At 38.0% G+C, this 20,365-nt stretch overlaps 1 protein-coding gene across 2 annotated transcripts in view; it reads left to right on the top strand.

Moving 5' to 3' along the window:
- The window catches only part of ephb2b (eph receptor B2b), a gene marked incomplete at both ends in the record, with an annotated part of 114,923 nt that overhangs the window by 39,701 nt on the left and 54,857 nt on the right, over window positions 1–20,365 (top strand). The window contains 2 exons of one of the 2 annotated variants that reach the window (XM_079242221.1): window positions 8,772–8,836; window positions 16,726–17,410. In XM_079242221.1, the coding sequence (XP_079098347.1) occupies window positions 8,772–8,836; window positions 16,726–17,410 (750 nt within the window). Of the gene's footprint in view, window positions 1–8,771; window positions 8,852–16,725; window positions 17,411–20,365 lie in introns of both variants that reach the window. The other variant, XM_079242220.1, reaches the window with a different exon arrangement.

Genomic DNA, 20,365 nt, shown 5'->3' with positions numbered 1-20,365 from the left:
TATATAAACAAACATGGAGAAAGATTGTTGCAGATGTGTTTTAGAGCAGGATAATTCATTAAAAGATGACCAGCCAACCAAAACTGATGAGTTTGTTCATAAAAGAGGGGGAATTTTTGTCGCATGGATGCAGTTTGAATATAAAAAGCCTGGCATGGAACTGACAACAGACATAAAATTACTTAACTCAGAGGTATGTATGTGTGATGTGTATATATATATATATATATATATATATATATATATATATATATATATATATATATATATATATATATATATATATATATATATATATAAAATATACACACATATATATACACATACACATTCATTAGTGTATGGTATATAGTATAAGTGTTAATGTTATTTTATAACTTATTATGGTGTGATTATGTTTGTTTTCACTATTTATTTTCACAAGCAAAAATTTATCTTTTTTATTTTCTTGTATATTAGCTCAGATTAGCCTGGAACAAATGCAAACAGCTTTGTAACAAGTAGAAGCTACTCAATTATTTAAACATTCATGAAATATTTACAGCCCAAGATGTGTCAAATTTATCATTAAACAAGAGTTAGTCTCATTATCTCTTTACCCCTTCCCCCTAGTACTTAGCCCAGAAACCACATGTGCACCAAAAAAGGGACAGCATGGGATGGGAGGTGGTTTTGTAACAAATTTGTTTGATATATGATGACTTGAAAAACTAATTTGTCTCACGCTGCTGTGGTCTGTTATCATTTGGTGGGTGGTTGGGTTCTGGTAAACCTTGGAACAGTTGTGATACTATGTATACTATGTTTCTCAATTCAAGCTTTTAGTAGTGGAATACAGTATAGCTGAATTTGTAAATCTAGTGAGCTAAAGTAATTTAGAGTAGTGATTTAAAGAATAGAAAGGCTTGTTTACTGTTTTAGAGGCTTTATATGTAAGAGGGTTGCACATCTTTCCTATTGAGCGCTCCAACATTTATAGTTCATGTAAAATCACAATTCCCCCAAATAAGAGAACCACCCGCACCATTGTATTTTAGGGACTTGCTTTACAAGTGTCACTGCCATACTTTTACTGATAGGTGTAATGCTGAGTGAAGTTTATTTGTTTCTGTCAAAAGTGTGGTTCAGAACCTTAAAGGCTGAACCTTATCACCACACTTCCAAGGATAAGGACCCAGAGCCTCTGCAAAGGAATTTACAACAGCTTTTAAAGCATCTTTCAGAGGATGAAAGGGTCTTTTAAAGGATGTAAAATAGGTCATAAACTAGATTTGTTTGTCAGACTTTAATGACTGGACTTAGCTCATAATATGTGGTAGAATCCTTTTATCAGCTAAACAAGGACAGGTGCTTCCAATAAAAAGAAGTACCTATCATTCACACAAGTTTAACAAACGAATGCATGCACACACATACCGGCACTGTTGACCGGAAGTGTAACTTGTGAAATGTGTCATGCATCTTCAGCCTCTCATTTCCATTATACCCATCACACTTCATCGCTACTACAGTCTAAGCTGCCAGTCAAGTGGGTTGACATGGAGATAGCTGCTCCCTTGACTACCACTGACAACATCTCACATTGGACAATTTAGAGGGAAAAATTTGTCGTTTTGCATCCACACTTTTAGCTGAGCACATTTAAAGCTGGAGGATATATTTTATTGTTTCCAATAAGACAAGTATGCTATATTATGGTTCTTAAGACCTTTACATTACTGAATGTGGATAAGAAGAGAGAGAGAGGAAGTGAGAGAGAAAAGAAAGAAAAACATGTCATGACGTAAAGCCATGTAAAAGATTTCTTTATGTTCTTGAGCTATCTGCGTTTTTTTTAAATTATCCACTTTCTACTAATGGCCTGTAACCAAGGCGTGGGAGGCTTGTGATTTCCATCAAGTCAATTAGTAGGGGTATCTGAGAAGCTGTCATTTTGATGAAAAGTCATTTGTGTATCCCTGTATAACTTTGCTGCAGGTACTTCGACTGCACTCATACAGTAGTTTCACATCCCAGTACTCATAAAAATGACTGGATAGATGAATGTCACTTGTTCAGCCTCCTTTTTTTGAGTCATGCTCCCAATCTCTTCAGCTGCTGCTTATAAAAATGTGGGACTCAGTTTTACAGAATTTTCCACTGCAAAATTTAAAATGTACTGATCTGTTAAACAGGCCTTTTTCGGTTGTCAGGGATTTTGGAAATATGGAAAGTGTACTTGTAAATTCTCAAGTCTGTGTTTGTAGCCAGGTTTCTTTCACAAGGCGAAAGACTGGCCAGGTGACTATTCCAGCTCACGATTTATTGCAGTGACTGATGTCTCTCTGCCATGAAATATGGTGTCACTTAGTCCTTAACTGTTTTAATTATGAGTGTCCACTAATGACACATCCATAGATATTACCAATATCAAAACTTACCTCAATCAAAATGCATGTTAGAAAAGAGCTATTTTTTAATTGAATTGGCACGACAAAGCAGGGGACTAAGATGACTGATTAAAACATGTAAACCTTTCATGCTATCGAGGATTGATTATTTTCCCACTCCTTACTGGTTTTGTTTGAAAATTTATTGTGATACTTTCAGTTAGTTAGAGTTAATTCCACCATAATAAAAATAAGAAAAAAGAAAGGGAACTGCCTTTGACTGTTAAATCTGATACCAGTCAAAAGCAGTTATTGGCCTGTTGGTGGATCTAACAGTAGCTGTGTTTACATGTAGCACTTCTGATGTAATCGAACTTCCAATATGAATAAAATGCCTCAAACACCTCAAATTATCCCACATACCTCAATTAGAAGTGCTTTTCACTCCAATCGAGAGGGATGGTTCGAACCTTTCCAAGATGGGATCCGCAGAAAAACAAACAAACAAACAAAAAAAAACAACCATGTGTACAGTTATTCTGGTAGTTTCTGTGGCTTTTGTTGTTTTTTGGTAAGATTGAACCATGTAGGGGCTAGGCGATGTAAAGAGTTTCAAAGAAAAATTGGAAAAAGGCAAAAGCAAAACATAACAGGACGTTGTAAGGGATATGCTTTTGTTAGAAGCTGAAAGACTTAAGAATAGCAGAACATTTCAATGATCAAACGGATCGAAATAACAAACAAACAAAAATAAACCTCTTCTGAATGGCAAAAGCATTACCAGGGTAATAAATCAGTTGTAAACACACAACTGATTGCATCACTTTATCTAGCATTCATGTAAATATGTGAGCTGGAATCTGATCAGATTGATTTGAATGGAATAGATTAAATATTAATAATCAAGTAAATGTAGTGTTTCAGACATACATCACAGTTTTTGCATCTCTTACTTTTGTTTCTGGCTATTGACTATTGGTGTAGCTGACAAATTCAGTCATACTGACTGATAGCACAGCTCGGCCGTGTTAGGATTACTGTCGTACATCCTGCTTGAGGCCCTTGGGATTGCCATACTGTATCATTCTGTCAACAGCCCGTGCTCCACTCTGTGTGTTTGTGTGTGTAGTACTATATTTCACACTCACTATCCTCTGCCAAATTGAACTGACCAGCTTCCTCTCTCCTCTTTCTTTGCTTTGGAAAACTCACCACACTACAGCCTTAATGAGGTGAAGCTGAACTTTGAGCCATACTTCACCGACCCCCCAAACATCTACATCATTATCCTTCTAACTCAAAAACAACTTTTTTTTTAAGATGTAATGTATAAGGATCTCGTGACAACCCACTTTTGACACTTGAAAAGACAAAAAACTTTCTTTGTGGAGTTGGCCAATACCTCAATGTCATCGAAGGCTATTTCATTGAAAAATGACATGAAGAATGTATTTCATAAAAAAGAATAAGTTTTTGTACAGTGGTGGGAACATTAGTGTACCTTAATGAGCGTGGCTTGTGCTGACAGATAAGTTGAGCTGAGCTTCTCAGAACCACCGGCTCCATCCACCTCCCTCTAAATGAAACAGACTGTTATTATATCCAACAGACCATACAGTAGCCTCGTCTATCAATATAGCTATAAATCAAATCTCTAGCTCCTTCTCGGGTGTATCATTCCCTTTCCATTTAATCTGGGGAGATTTTCTTGCTTCGTCCACTATAAGATTCTAGATTTCGCACAATGATCAGCTTGTTCATGTTTCTCTGAAGCGTGAGTTCTCACTACAGTATTTCCAATTTTACTACCAAATAAAGAGTGTTCATGTGTTCAGTCACATATAAGTAGATGTATATTTGTCCTTCAGTTGTGGTTTAACAGAACTTTATTCAATCTGGATTTTATGGGCAGAATTGTTTCGCTACTGTCTAGCTCTGGAAGATGACATTATCACAGCAATGGCACCATAGCACCATATGTGGTTTATGCCCATTCTAGATTAAATGGTGAGGGAATTTCTCTGTACTGCATTGAAGTTACAGTTCTGCTGGCAAGAAAAAAAAGGGAGTTTTGCCTCCAAGCCGTTTCATGCTCTTTTGGAGGTCAATTGCTCTCTCAAAATACCCTTGTTAAACCGTAGGACCAAGATGTGGGGGAGTGTGTTTGAAAATTGGTTCAGTCTCTTTGATTCCTGTCGAGCTACCATGTCAGAATTATTTGCATGCAAGGTTTTTGCTGTGATGCAATAGCATGCAAAGCCATTTTTTAAATAAGGTTACTCATGCTAAGAAAAAGACACCAAGGAAATTAACTCGATATGTCGTATCACCTTGTTCTGCATGTACATGTGGAAACTTGTGACTAAAAGCTCAAAAAAATTCTCCTTTTGTTGTAAAATACACTGATTGTGCTGCCTCCCTTTGGAAGACATACATGGTTTTTGTTCTGTTATTACTTATGGCAGTATAGACATCCATCATTTATACTCCAGAAATCTGTCTATCTCTTCCACCTAATTGGTCATCCAGCTGTCAAACACTGATGTTTGCCCTTTGGCCAAATCATGAAATGACAGTCTGTTATAAACCAAGTGCAAATTTCGAGGAACAGGATGACAGGAAAACAAAATAATCGAGCTGCAAGGAAAAACAGCCTTCCAAAAAAGAAAACGGGAAAAAATATTATGCACAATACATTATCTGCAATGCAGCTTAAACAGCATGTTAATATGACTGGTGTAATGCTGCTTAGCGCTACAGCTAAACCTTTGGCTTAAATGTTGTCTTGATGCATTTGCTGTATATTTTCTAACTTGCTGTGTGGTTGTTTGTGTGTGGAAACATCTTTTCTGTGAACACCTCCAGTCTGCGTCCCGCATTGAATATACTGCTGCTTTCTTTAGAAAGCTGAGATGCAGCGTTGACCCCTCTCAGAGAGAAGAGTGTTGTTATAGTACCACAGCACCCCTTTCCACTCCCCTCGCCTGTCACTTCAGACAGCCTCTCACTTGAGAGCTCTAAGATCCGCACTAAACTCTCTCCTTACTCTCAGGAAGTGTTGCAGGAAGCACTCTCTTTATAGTAGGCTTTTCTTAGACTCTTAGGCCTCGTTGCATATTCATAGCAACCTCCACAGTAAAGAGTATCAGGTTAAAAAAAAAGGAACAAAGATTTTTAATTATTTACCACCCTATTGTTAATATTCTCAATATTTTTAGGGACAGTGTGGCTTTGTACATTAATGTTTCATATTTAAAAGCCTTTCCTTTGTAGTCAGTAAAGTATTGCTGTTGTCTTTTACTGCTAACATAGACAGCGTTTTCCCATGAGCTCAAACAGTTAAAACACTTTTATGCCTCACTTAACTACACTACAAATAATGCAAAGACACTTACTGCTGGACGTGGGAAATTGAGAGGCTGCAATTTGTCATCAGATGTTAGAGTGATGCATTTGTGCTTGTGGTCCTACTAAACACCACATTCTGGGGTTGAACAAATCCACAAATACAAATACACGACACAAATACACAACTAGCATCATACAGTCATGTTGTTTCTGAGTTAGAGCCCATTTAGCACTACAGTTTTTCATGGAAGCCAGTTTTCAATCACGTGAGATTTATAGCATAATACCAAGGTATCTGCTTATAAATAAAATAATAAAATAAATAAATGGGGAAAACAAATAACAGAAAACAGATAAATTATTTTTGTACACCAAGTAAGTCCAATGTTTTTTTTTTTTTAAACATTTCACATGTTTTTTTTTTATTAAATTGGACCTTAATTAAAAAAAAAGTGGCAAATAATAACTGCTTCTAATGCATATTTTTTATTTTACAAGAGTCAAAGCTAGAACATAGAAATAAGGTGTTAATTTGTCAATACATTACAAATCACAAATTTGCAATAAATGTATACTGGTCTTTATTGTTTTGTCCCTTTATATTTTCTTGATTTAAAAAAAAAATATTTATATAGGTGCATTTACTATTATACAAATTTATCCTAGTAGTATTTATATTTTATTTCTTTCCATGTGTGTGTTACTTTTTAATGTATTTAATATTTTAATTGTAATTTATTTTATTTTATTTTTTTCTTTTTGGTTTTTATTTTACTGTGTTTAATTTGTTTTCTGTATCGTTATGAATAAATTAAATCATGTAATGGTTTTTTTAATTTTTATTTTTAAAGGACAAAAGAAACAATGTAATTTCTTTTTTGTAATGAGTCCACCTTCAAAATGACATTATGCTATTTTCCTCCAAGAAACAAAAAAGGCTTTCATCCATCAAAGTTCACAAAGACAGTAGAGGTTTTCTGGTTGGGTTAGTAGTAACATGATGTAAACACAGTCTGAAGCCAATTCCCATGAGTTGCTAAATTGAAATGATCATGCTTTAAACAAGTCCCTAAAACCAAAAATGCATGATTTATGTGTTGATGCTTGAACCTCTGTGTCATGTCATTCTTCCGAGCAATACTCAGCTTGTCTTGAGCATCCGTGCTCTGCCACGGCTGGGTGTTCAGACTGAGAGGGAAGCTGTGGCTGACAGTGGTAAGCTATGTGCTGCTCTGCCTCATGGGAGGTCATGAATCTGTATGGCTGCCAAGACTCAAGTGTAGACAGCAGGAGGAAGAAAAGTGATCAGTCTTTCGTGGTGAGGTACTACTTGCCTAGAATGTGAGCCACGGATAGCAGGAGAGAGACAGAGCATGAACAAGGACAAGGCAGGGAGCAGAGGCCTTCGCAAAAAATGGGAGAGAAAAAAACATGAGAGACCAAAACAGCAGAAAGTACGAGGGGAGCACTATGGAGGAGCAATGAAGAGAAAGTGGTGGTTGAGAGGAGTAAAAGGAACGGATAGAATGTGTGGCTACTGAAAAAAGAAGACAAAGAAGGTTTGCGGGAAGAGGATTACGTGTCACCCTGCCATCCTTAACATTCCTGTGGAAATTTGCTCCCTGTTCCCCCTCAACACTCTCTCACCACCACAGAGGGGGTTCATTATTCTCACTTTACTCCCCCTACTAATTATCGTTATCATTATGGGGGGATAATTACCATTTCACTGCCTAACACCCATGTAGACTGCTCAGCTCTGAGTCACACAGAAGGTTATCAATAGCTGCTCAATTGCAGTCTCATCTGCCTAATTATAAGATTTGGGCTTTGTGATAACTGAATGGGATGTGGAATCTAGTATTATGTCTTGTGAGTACTACTGAGATGCTGCAAGTCAGCAGAAGGTCCTCAAAAAGCAAAAAAAAAAAGGGAAAAAAATACGTGCTGAGGCTGTTAATTAAAAGCTGTGGCTTTCTCAGGAATATGAATCAGAGGAACTCCAAGGTTGTGAAGCAACTGGAAATCTCTAAAATATTATGCAAGCCGGTACAGAACTAAGTACACAAAAACAACCACTATCCTATTAATCATGTCTCTTTTTCCTCTAACTTATTACCTGTATCAAAAAAGTTTATATTTTATCTAGATTTTACTTCTCCACCAAGATCTGCTATCAGTTAACCCACGTTATGAGCACCAGTTCAGTCTGTCCATATCCTCATTTTAATAACAAGCCGCAGCATGAAGTTGTCTCGCAGACCTGTCTTACCGTCACTGGCTGTGACTTATGTTAAGATTAGTGGCCGTGTTTGTCAAGGGGGCTTTTAAATCCCTCTGTGGCATTTTGGAGTTGCAGCTGACGCCTTGAACCTGATGAATGCTCTCTCCATCTGCTGTAGCTCAGCACTGTAGAGCAAGACTGACACAGGGCTAATCAGCAGTAGAAATTCATTAGACCTTCCCCCTGTCACACACAGCGCGCAGCAGAACTGAGAGGAATTTTGGATGGAAAAGCAGGCATAAGGACATGGGTACAGGGATTAAATAGAAAAAAAAAAGGCAACGGAGGCGATCGTGTGAATGGCTCTGTAAGCATATGACAGACGGTTGGGCCAGGCTGGTGGAATGTATGCAACAGAGAGTGTCATGACACAGGAGGCACATTCTCTTTGACCCCAATTACCAGAGGTGTTTCTTTCCACCAGTTAATCCATGGCACATTGGATCTCCTCTGAACCACTGAGATGAACTTTTCTAGCCTGTTGTTTTCCCCACTGTAACATATGGGTCTGTTGACATGGATTCCTCTGAACTGTGTTAAAAACTCCAAATTCGTTTCAATTCCTCTATGAGTAAAAACCTTTAAATTTGCTAGTTCTGTTGAAACCTAACGTGCAAACCTTCGCAATGTATTATAAAATACGACTTTTAAAAGATATTCAGATGTGTAAGTGAACCTAACACATAATGTTTAATAATGTGAGAACTTGAATTGTGTGTCCCAAAGTAACAGCCAATTGTGTGACCATCGCCTTCTCTTCATCTCCACAGAGACACTCATGGATTCCACCACAGCCACGGCAGAGCTCGGCTGGACGGTCTACCCTGTCTCGGGGTCAAGTGACAACAGCGTGAGTAACCGCCTCCTTCTCTACATTCTGTTTAGAAGAATGACATTTTAATGTAATTATTTTGTAAGCAATGATATGTTTGCATGTCATGTTAGGTCTTTTTAATGATGACAAAGATAAGGTGTGTGGTGATCATCCGTTTATTATGTACACAGTTAATGTGTAAACTTGCTCAATCCTCCGTGAAAACTTAATTTCTTTTGGTAGTCAGTGTTTTGGTTTCTCACTCTAAGGTCAAAAGATCAGTCAGTGAGCCAGCTTGCACCCCCCTGGCTGGGACATTTTGTTTCTCTTTAATCTAATTTGAAATGACTTGAATAAAAGAAAAATCTTTTGTCTTTAAAATGCCATTCAGTTGTTGATATTTGAAGAAAAACACATTTTAATCCCTTAATTTGCATATTTGCTAATTCCTGTTTTTTTCATAGAAGTTCAAGTTGAAAAATACACATTTGAAATCTTTTTGTTTTTTTTTGGTTCAACTTAAACACTTAAGCTCAGTATGTTTGTTGTTATGCCAGACAGGAAGAAATATGTATTATCGACCTTATTGGTGTTTGATGCACAGTATTTCCACATGGCTTGCCAGGGCAACAGTTTTGTCACATGCAAGCCCAGCCCACCTAAAGCAGCCAAAACCAGTGTCTCAGGCTCCACTTTTTTTTCTCCACCACAACACTTAGAGTTTTTAGAATGGATTTTAAAGGCAAAAAAAAACCCCAAAACATTGTAAACTTATTTAGTGGTGCATTTAACAAAAAGAAGAAAAAAAAAAATCGGATTTTATTCAGTTATTTATGCTTCTGTGGTTGGTATTAAACATGGTTTGAATCATACTGTTTGGCTGTGGCTTTTTTTCACAAAAGGGACAAAAATAAAACCAAATAAAGATGCCCATCAACAGCTCCATGATAAAACTTCAAAGCTGTCAAGCAGAGGAAGAACTCCATCACTCCAAACCTGAGGGAAGATTTTCTCCTTTCTTTAGTCAAAACCAAAGTACTGAAGATGTCTGGTTTCCTTTTCTCTTGCCAGCTCTGGATCCAGTCTGCACACAGTCTGACCAGAGACCATTTCCATCACATCTTCCTTTCATCTATAAAAATGTTAGATTAAGCAGAATATTCACCGATGACCATTTTTCAGAATCTGATTTAATGCTTTAATGCTAAGTGGAAAGTCGAAACTTGAAGAATTAAATATAAAGCAGCACACACAGAGACAGAAAAAGGTCACTGCCTCTGACTCTTTTTTTGGTAAATGAAGGTGCTTCCCTTGCACCAAAGTGAGGACATTCAAGCTCTTCAGTGATCATTTTGGTACCAGTTCTGTCATTCGATCTTTCACATTTAGTGAAACTCAACAGCTCATCCATGAGGATTTTAATAAGTGCTGTTTTTTTCTACCTTTCACACCAGATTATAATGTGCTTCTTATAACAAAAACAAAAAAAACAAACAAACAAAAAAAAAAAATCCAAATGCAGCAATGATACATCCTGATCTAGTGTATAATGATATGCAAAGTCATTAAGCCCCTGGATTTAGTCAGGTATTGGTCAGCTTTATCAGCGTCGGCACAAAAGTTTTACAATCTGAAGTCAAGCTTGTCAAGAGCCCAGTCCACCAAAGAGCGAAGAATGGAGCTGGATGGAGATAGTTTGTCCCTTATGTCCCAGCGCAACAGGTGTAGAACCAGAGCTTGCTCTCCCTCTCAGTATAACAGCAAGAGGTACTTTACAGAAGCTATTGTCTTACACTCGTGCTGCAATGCATGGCTTCATGGGCTTAGCTAGTGGATCAGTAACATCCAGCAGACCACTGAACCACCAGTTGGCTTTCACTGCGCTCTATAGCTGGATGAAATATATCCTAATGTGGCATGCAACACATTGCAACACAAAGGAAATGCAAACAAGGAACAGCAAGATATCATATCTGAAGTATTGGCAGTTGTTGTTTTACCACTGTGGTTTTACAGGTTATATGAATAAGGTCTGTCAAATCATTACTCTAAGAAATGATTTAAAATTCATCCTACAGGGTAAGATTTTCAGTGGACGGTAACATGTGTCACCATGTGTAAACAAAGTTTATAGAGCAATCTAATTTTTCAATTTAATCAAGTAAAATGACAATCAAATGTGCTTTCTATAACTGCAAGAAACCACTTGAGGGAGAACATCACTATTAGAAAGCCCAAATTTGCTGCTTAAATAAGCAGAACTACAGCCTGGTAAAATAAACAAACGAAAAAAATGGCCAAAGGTCTTTATTTGCTCTGTCAATCACATGCTTTAAATTGTATTAAGACTTGAAATTGTGCATTGTTTGTGGGATGGACATATTTATGTTCTTAGTCAGATCCAACTTGTGGACATCCATTCCCATTGTGTGTGTGTGTGTGTGTGTGTGTGTGTGTGGCTTAGGTTTTCATTATGGATGTATTATAATGTGGTCCTGTACCAGCACATATCTAGTGTCATTTAGGGACACTGACTTTAGCAGAAAGGCAATATGCAGTGCATGCTGGAAAAATGTTTGTTAAACAAAGCAATTTTTATTTGTAACAAGTACCACTTATTGTATTAAAATTCTTTTGGAATATGATTGTGGTTGATTACACATGATTGTGGACATGTGCAGCAAACCACCAAGACAGTTTTATCTAATACCTTTTTCTTCTCCTTCACCACTAATTTGTTGATCACAGAAGTTTATTTTTATGCTTTTAAAAGTATGCAAAGAAATATTCAAATATAATGCGCATACAATTTTGCAGACCAGGAGTAAAATAACATTCTTCCTATTCATATGTTATGTATTAGTAGTGGACAGTGGTAATTGAGGCTGACTACAGCAGACAGTTCTACTTAAGGCTGCGAGTGGGTGAGTCTCTCCTCTCTGTGAGGCCCAGTCTCCTTCAGGATTTGGCTCCCATGGCCTCTCATGTAGTAATTGAATGCAGACAGTGGGTGTCATTTGTCCTCTGTCCCTCTAGGGAAGGGACTCTTGGTCTGACAGATTTCCCACAACTGCAAATGGGGCGACTGCGCCCCAGGAGTTTTCCACTGGGTTTCTTTCTCTGCATTTGTGTGAATAATTTATTTACTTCTGTCAGTGATAGAGCGATGATATGTAGTGTGGCTCAGGACCGTGAGGCTAGTTCAGGTTAATTCAAACATTGCAATGACAAGATGTGATAAATAGGAGTTTGATGCTATGTAAACGCGATGAAAACGTTCAATGTTTGATTGCCTTGACAGTGTGTTCATATCGTGCTTGACTCATGTGTCAGACTTGTTGGTTATCAATCAAGCTTTTTCCTTCTGCCTTTGAGCTTTAAAGCTTTCCTTTTAACACAGTGCATTGCTGTTGTCTGCAGTAAACTGATGGCGGTAATAAGCTCTAAAATGAAATGCTTAATAACATGTTAAATTAGAGTGGACACTGATGACCAATACAACTTGTTGATTTTAGGTCAATCTATCAAGTATTTCAAAGATGTTTTACAGTTTTTCACAAACCTGTGAGCAGTTGAAATGGTAGACACCAAGTCTTCAACATGTGTTCGCCAGGCAGAACTATAAGTGTTTATCAGAAATCTGAGTAGCTGCTGAACAAAGAGACGAAGAAGAGTGGATTTGTGGTCAGTTGTCTGCAGCCAATAAACATTCTGACAGCGTGCATGTTGGTTTTCCTGGCTGCACAGATGTGCAGAAAAATGGAGATTTTTGACAACTTAATTGTGTTTTTTTTTTGCTGCTTGAAAGCTTTTCAAGAGCTGTAGTGCTAACAGATACTGTCCATGGACTGTAAAAGCCATGAATTTTTCTGCAGATATCTTTTCATCGGACTGTCCTTGAAAGCGGATATAAACATTTGAAGCTTCAGCATTGTTTTCATTTATGATACAGTTGCTTTTGTGTAAATTGTAATCCCTTTAAATCTGACAAATACCCAACACATACTCTATGTCCTTGAGCACTACACTGAACCATTCTGTTTGCTCTTTGTCTACATTACATGACCAAGATTGCAAATATAGATTACGATTTGTGTGCTTTATCTGCTCCATGATACCTACTTAGAATGGAGTTTGGTGATTAGTTGCTACAGTGAAATCTAAAGACATCTGGGGCCATGGGGTTACTGAGTTGTTTCATCTTGTAAATGAAGCTGTCTTTGGTGAATTGTCTTAGCTATAAGGGCAGCTCCAGTCTATAATTCAGCTTTGTCAGTACGCTCCACGTGGCTTTACAGATAAAACAGAGCCCTGTTGTCATTGACACGTATGGATTGCAGGTCAGCTGAACTTTCTCCTGGAGTGGAACAAGTGATATTGATTCTGAACCTTATTCTTAGTGAGCATTACTGCGCTGCAGCACTCTATATAACTCCAGAAGAGGAGAGTAGTAGCTTAAATACAGTATTATAGCCTCTATCACTCCTATCATACCCCAAACATCATAATCAATATTCCCTTTAGTCTGTTGTTCTATGTGCGGTAATTGTTTTACAGTATTGGCACTCTAAACACAAATAAATTACTGGCTTTATATTAAATTAGCCAGCAAACCTCTAATAGGCTTTGTAACATAGTATAGATAACCCTAAAGCAATGGACAAGACATTTGAGCCGTACCATAAATGTCAAAATACTTTTAGCCTCACACTAGCACAGATTAGCCTTCTTTATGCCAACCCTGGTCCCCTTTTAAGGATGGCACTGTTCATTTGGAGCAGTGTGAATGCTTATTTGCAGAGCAAAGAAGCAAACTCTGTTTCACTTGATCACTTGGCGTCTTGATTCACTTGCAAGTGATCCCTAGTTCAATTTGCTCTCAGTGTGAAAGCAAACAGACCAGAAACTGAAACCCAGAAACTGTATAAACGTGGTATTGGTGCATGATTTGTGCAGTGCAGTGAGAATGCAAACCAAACCAAAGGTAGGCAGGAATTCTTGACGTTCCCAGTGCACTCTAACTGAATCCCCCTGCTAGACACGTCCTGGTTTGAATACAACCTAAGTATACTTGATGTAATTCTCTAATTTTAAATTCTTTATAACTCCTACTTGATTGCTTAGTATTGATATCTACCTGGATTAGTCAAGATTAGAATAGTAGGAACACATGGAAAAGCTCAGTTTTATGAACCATTCAGTCCAGCATTGTTAGACTCTGAACTCCAACTAGAGCAATTTAAACAGAAAACAGTTTGCTTTTGTTTGTAGCCAGTCATGTGTCCTCTTTCACACCACTGACTTCTCATCATAAAAGTCCTCTGCTGAAGAAAGCGAGTTTACAAAGAAACCAGAGTTGCTTTGTTAATAAACCCTGAAGTAGTTTTGTGCCTAGATTAAAAATAAAGACAAACCCTGCCATAAGTTGACATGTCTTGTGAATATCTGACAATGTCCCTCCTTAGCATAACTTTAACATCACCTGAACCTCCTGACTTCACAAAGAAAAACAGAAAAAAAAGAATGTTGCTGAAAGTAATTTCACTACAATAAGATGCGTTTTTTGTTTCTTCGTCATCTGAGAGAAGTTCATTCCCTCCAGCTAATCTGACTTGACACCCACCACCAGTGTTACTTCTACCTGCTGTACTTAAAACACATGACCACCCTTTTAGAGCACTCTCGATAAGAGCAAGGGGAAAAAGCTGTGAAAATGAAGACGTTTCTTCTAATTTCACACTCTGTGCTTGATCGTTAGGCTCTTATTATGCCCCATTTGCTTCCCTCCACTGGCTCTGATGAAAGGAGGGCAAAGAGGCTATGACAGGACAAAAAGAGGCCCTTCATCAAAACACATTTTGTTTGGGGTCTTTTTTTTTTTTGTCAGACTCAACCTACCCCCCACCACTACTCCACCACCAACACTTTTTTCCACAAGTTTCCCCCAAATCTGCATCCCTCATTACCAGCAACCTGTCTCCACATTCATTTTATTAAACTGTGAATGTCCAACACTCTGTCCTCACCAGAACAGACTGTTCACTCTTCTTTAATTGCCCCACAGCTTCCCCACTGTGCCTCTACAAGTGGGAAGGTTAATGGCTGCTCATAACCCAGGATGATGATGCCTGTCAGTACTGGGCAAAGGACAGATTTAGCTTCTAACCATACCACTGTTGACTTCCAGGATTCACGAATAATCATACATTTAAAACAAATCAATCATTTGTTTTTACCCTCAGTTATGTTTTTGTCTGAACAGAAAATGAATGACAAATTTTTACACATGATAGTTGAAATATATTTTCTCAGGATCCCACATTTGAGAGAAAACACTGTTAAGAGCCAAGTAAACAGTTTTTTTATTCACCCAGCATTCTTTTTCTCTCATTATTACTATTATTTCTGGCCACACATCAGACTCTTCTGTTTAGGCTTTTATGATGGTTTGGGTCAAGCCAAGCATCACACTAGCTGTGATTAATTGGGGCATGGGATTTCAGAACTAAAGCTGTTCTAATTAGTCAAAGTGTTTGACAGAATATGCTTTGTAACACGAGGGGTGACTTTCTTCTCCCTACATGTCAAAATCTGTCAAAATCCTCACTAAGTGGGCACTAATTTGAGAAATTATATCAGCTGTGAAGTGAAGAGTGAAGGGGGAAGGCAGTAGAGAGTGCACCAGATGCAAAGTTGTTCAGAGGGTGAGAATGGGATTTTTTTTTTTCTGGCTGAGATGCTGAGGTCGAGGTCATGACCTGCATGGTGGTTGGAAAGCACAGTGTATAAAACTGGTTTGATCCCTAGCCAAAGGGGCAGGCAAAACCACAGAAGTTTCATCCAGACTCTGTAGAGTCACAGCGAGAACTCAAATTAGTGTGCAATACTTGGACTTTGAAGTGAAACACCATACCCAGTAAACCTGGAGTGAAATTTGCTCCTTGATTATTTTTACATGATTACGTGTATAATATGATTATGCCAGCTTAATCTGACTGTGTTCAAGGAAAATCCATGTCATGTTTCCTCAGTGCTCAACTGTAACAATGATCTTGTGCTAGAAGTGTGACCTATTAAGAAACAATGAAAAGTAGGACTCACATAATATAAACCAGAGCCTTCATACAATGTTCATGTGATTTCATGTCATGTTTCCAGTTTCTTTAAAAAAAAAAAAAAAAAAAAAATATGCCGGTTGTTTTTTGGTGGTAAAAAGAAGAAAAGGATCAGAACTATTTTCATTCATAACTCAAAATACATTTTTCAAATTGAATCAGAAAGCCAAATAAGAGTTACAAAAATTTAGCCCCAAATTGTCAAAAAGTAAAGGGTTGTTTTTCATTGGTGCTATAAATAAATATATAAATAAAACATTCTGGAAAGCTGCTTTGAGAATGCCATTTACTCAGTTTCATTCATAAAGTTTAGAAATATTCCTTGTTATTCTTGTTAACATGAGTATTATCTTGATAAATGGGAGGGCTTGCTGGAAGGGCTACTTCTCTTTTTTTTCCTTTAGACAAACCTAATGCAACCTTTCAAGGGAAGCTATTAGAGATATTATGTTTTTTCTCACCATGTCATCAATTTAATCAAAATTTTGCCTCAAGCAGATCATTTCCAGCAATCAAAGTCATTATAAAAGTGCCCATGAAAACATATGTGTTATTGCTACAAAAGAGGTATCATTGGGAACGTTATGACAGTTTACATTAATAAGAAACACGCGGCCCATTTACTGCTTTACAGCTCGATTGCACTTAATTGGATGAATCATTTCAACAATGTGCCTCAACTACCATGTGCTTTTTTTTTTTTCCTTTCAAAAGGGCTGTATGAAAGTTAGACATCTATTTGAATTACCATTAAAGAATGTTAATTCACTAATTTTATGTATCCTTTTTCTACAGTGGGAGGAGGTGAGCGGTTATGATGAAAACATGAACACCATCAGGACGTACCAAGTCTGCAATGTTTTTGACAGCAACCAGAACAACTGGGTACGGACAAAATACATCCGGCGACGTGGGGCGCAACGGATCCATGTGGAGATGAAATTCTCAGTGAGGGACTGCAGTAGCATCCCCAATGTGCCAGGCTCCTGTAAAGAGACTTTTAATCTATATTACTATGAGTCAGATGCCGACACGGCCAACAGAAATTCTCCCGCATGGATGGAGAACCCCTGGATCAAGGTTGACACCATAGCAGCAGATGAGAGCTTCTCCCAGGTGGACCTCGGGGGCAGAGTAATGAAGATCAACACAGAAATTCGAAGCTTTGGCCCTGTGTCACGAAATGGCTTCTACTTGGCCTTTCAGGACTATGGCGGCTGCATGTCGCTCATTGCTGTTCGGGTCTTCTACCGAAAGTGTCCTCGGATCATCACTAACGGGGCATTGTTCCAGGAGACGCTATCAGGAGCAGAAAGCACCTCCTTGGTTGCCGCAAGGGGTGTTTGCATTCCGAATGCAGAAGAGGTGGATGTGCCCATAAAGCTGTACTGCAATGGGGATGGAGAATGGATGGTGCCAATTGGGCGCTGTATGTGCAAAGCTGGGCATGAAGCTGTGGAAAATGGAACCATTTGTCGAGGTAAGTTGTTGTCTTATTAGGTTTTTTATTATTAGGAAAAATTTTAGACCACCTTTGTTTTCCAAACAAATGTAACTTTAGTTGTACTAGACATTAAAAATGAACATGAAATTATGCTAAAACAAGGGTGGTCTAAAAATATTCTCAGCGTCTGTTTATTTGACTGTACTGTAAACCCAATGAATCCTGTCTGCTCTGCTGCCATAAAAGAATATCCAAACACTGGAAGACTCTGTCCGATGTTTATATCTGTTAGTGCAACAACTCTTCCTTCAATCCATTCAATCACATTCAAGGTTTATTCCAGGTCAAGTGTCGAAAATGCGATTGAGAGTATCAAATATGTGCAAAGATTATTCAAATACCATAATCCCCTGCTGTTCAATTTAAATACACTGAAAAATATGACATTCCTACCATGGTTTTATCTGCACACAGCTGTCTTCGCAAGATGTGTTTATATGACATGTTTAGTTGAGTTCTTTTCAGCTACACCAAGTTGAACAAACCACTTGCCTTAACTCCTCCCCAGATCCTGTTGATGATTGTACACAGTTGAACTTACTGTCACTATAAACAAATCCCTTAACCTGGCCTTATGCAAATCCTGTATTGCACAGTTAGTAGGTGGCTTTGTTCAGGTATATAACATTGTTTTTTTTTTTAAATTAATTTCTTTGATTGTTAATTGATTTAAAATATGTCGGTCTTTCTTCCCAAACAGTGCAAGAACCAAACATAAAACAGAAATGTACAGAAAATAAGAATATTGTAGAACCTGTAGAAAATAAGAATTTTTATGCTTTAAAAAAATTGTATAATCTTTTGTCTGTAAAGACCCCCTTCTATCTAACTGGACAAAGCCTTGTTGTTTATCTATTTATTTATTCTTTGCCAGCATTGTAATGTTGATTAGAATCTCACATACACATTGATCGAGCTTTTTGACAACGTCAATATACCGAGCATTTACCTGTGCCATGCCACACTCTGGCAGGTGGTATTTGGTCAATGTGATTAGAGATCTCGATCTCTATCACGCAGCCTGACAGCGTGGAAGCTGCAGACCGGAGTCGTGCTGATCCAACTCAGCACCAGAAACCATCCAGTCGCATTTTAGATCAGTTTGCTGCTGCCTCTCTTGCTGTAATTACAGCACATCCCCCCGGTGTTTCTGTGCTGGGAGGGGATACGTGATGGGCGCTGCCTCACTAATACTGCCTGGCCTGTTCGGTGACTACTAATGAGGACAAACAAAACCTAGCTTCAGGAATACAGGCCCATACGAGGCATATGATGATTCAGTAGTTACTCTGGTGCAGCTGTCAATGCAAAATCCACATCCTTTCATAACACTTGTTTGTTTTCTCACCCACATGTATTTTACAGCATGTGTTGGATTTAAAGATCTCATGGGTGCCTTCTGTCATAGTATATTTTTTTTAGCTAAATGGGATTATACTATTCGATGATGTTTGCTCTGGAAAAGCATGATGATCCAATTCTTATCCTCACAGCTGGTCTTAAGAATTTAACAAAAAAAAAAAAAGAAAGTTTCTCATCTTATATTTATCATCACAATTTAAATACAGCTTTTTATATCTCCATACTTGCTGTACACTGGGTTTATTGTTCAGTATAAACTAGACATTCCTTCATTGTGTGCTTTTCTTCAGCATCACCACATCAGCGGTGAAAGTTGTACATTAGATTGCTGCAGCATACTGATTTGAACAAACTTAAATTCACATACGTTTGATGGTTTTGTATCATTCAGTCTTCCTTTATCAGAGGATAAAGATAGGGATTTAATTTTAAAGCTCTATCAAAAGAAAGAAAGAAATGTTGGACTTTTACCAACGAAGAAAATAAACCTGTTATAGTTCAAATATTATTTTATTCTCCCCACTGTTTTAATACCCTTTGTTGGTGGGTTTTTTTTAAAGGCTGCAACCAGTTTTTTTCCGTCTTTTTTCTTTCTAGTCATAATCTTAAACACTGAAAGCTGATATCAGTGCTTGAAGCTGTGGTCAACCACCGTCTTTCAACTGCTAGAGGTTGGATAATGAATTGATCTGTGAAAGATGTGCCTTTGCGTGTCGATATAATGGGGTAATGAATTGATTTGTGAGAAGTGCTATCAAAGAGTTACTGAGATATCTTCTTTCATGGCTGGATTACGGTGCCACACAGTCACCACAAAGCAGCCTGAAGGAAAGACACTATTTGTACTGTAATATTAATAACACAGCCAATGCAATGTTCTAACATTTCCTCTAAACTAAACGTGTAATTATGCATGTAACAATTAAACCCTTGGCAGGCATCCTGACAAATAATTGTGCTGTCATGAAATATGTCAAAATATTGACAGCAGAAGGGGGGTGCTTAACATCAAATTGTTGAGGTCTTTTTTTCCCTGCAGTTGTCTTGCAAGGGAGATTAAGTTACCTCTCCAAGAAGTGCTGTAAGTGAAAGAAGCATATGAGGGCCTTTCAGCGGAGATGGTCCTGAAAAGAGAGATCTGATTTCCCCTCAGAGCCTTGAGGAGATGGTGCACCACAGAGACACATAAGGTCCTGTTTGCCCTTGCTGTTCTCTCCAGAATGAAAAGCATTCTCTCCATTGGGGCACAAAGAGAGCCATGTTCATGGGTGGAATTGCAAACTCTCTTAACAATGCCCATGTGTGTCTTTCAGTGTAATCTGATCATCTAACCCCATGCTATTGTGGGTTCAAGGGTCTCGACTGTGGGAGCGTGGCTCGTGTTATTGAGCAGTGAAAAGTTGGATGGAGACAATCTGTCAGAGCGATAACAACAACTTGATTCATTTCTTGGTTATGTTTTCGTAATGGTGCCTTATGTTTAGGAAGAAAAATGGAATGCATCATAAAACACGGGGCGTAGTTTCTCTGGCCTTGTGGCCTCAGATTTGATGCGAGAAGAAGAGATAA

Source organism: Telmatherina bonti (assembly GCF_933228915.1).
Source record: "Telmatherina bonti genome assembly, chromosome: 6".
Taxonomy (NCBI): Eukaryota; Metazoa; Chordata; class Actinopteri; order Atheriniformes; family Telmatherinidae; genus Telmatherina; species Telmatherina bonti.
This window is presented reverse-complemented; position numbering and strand designations above follow the sequence as displayed.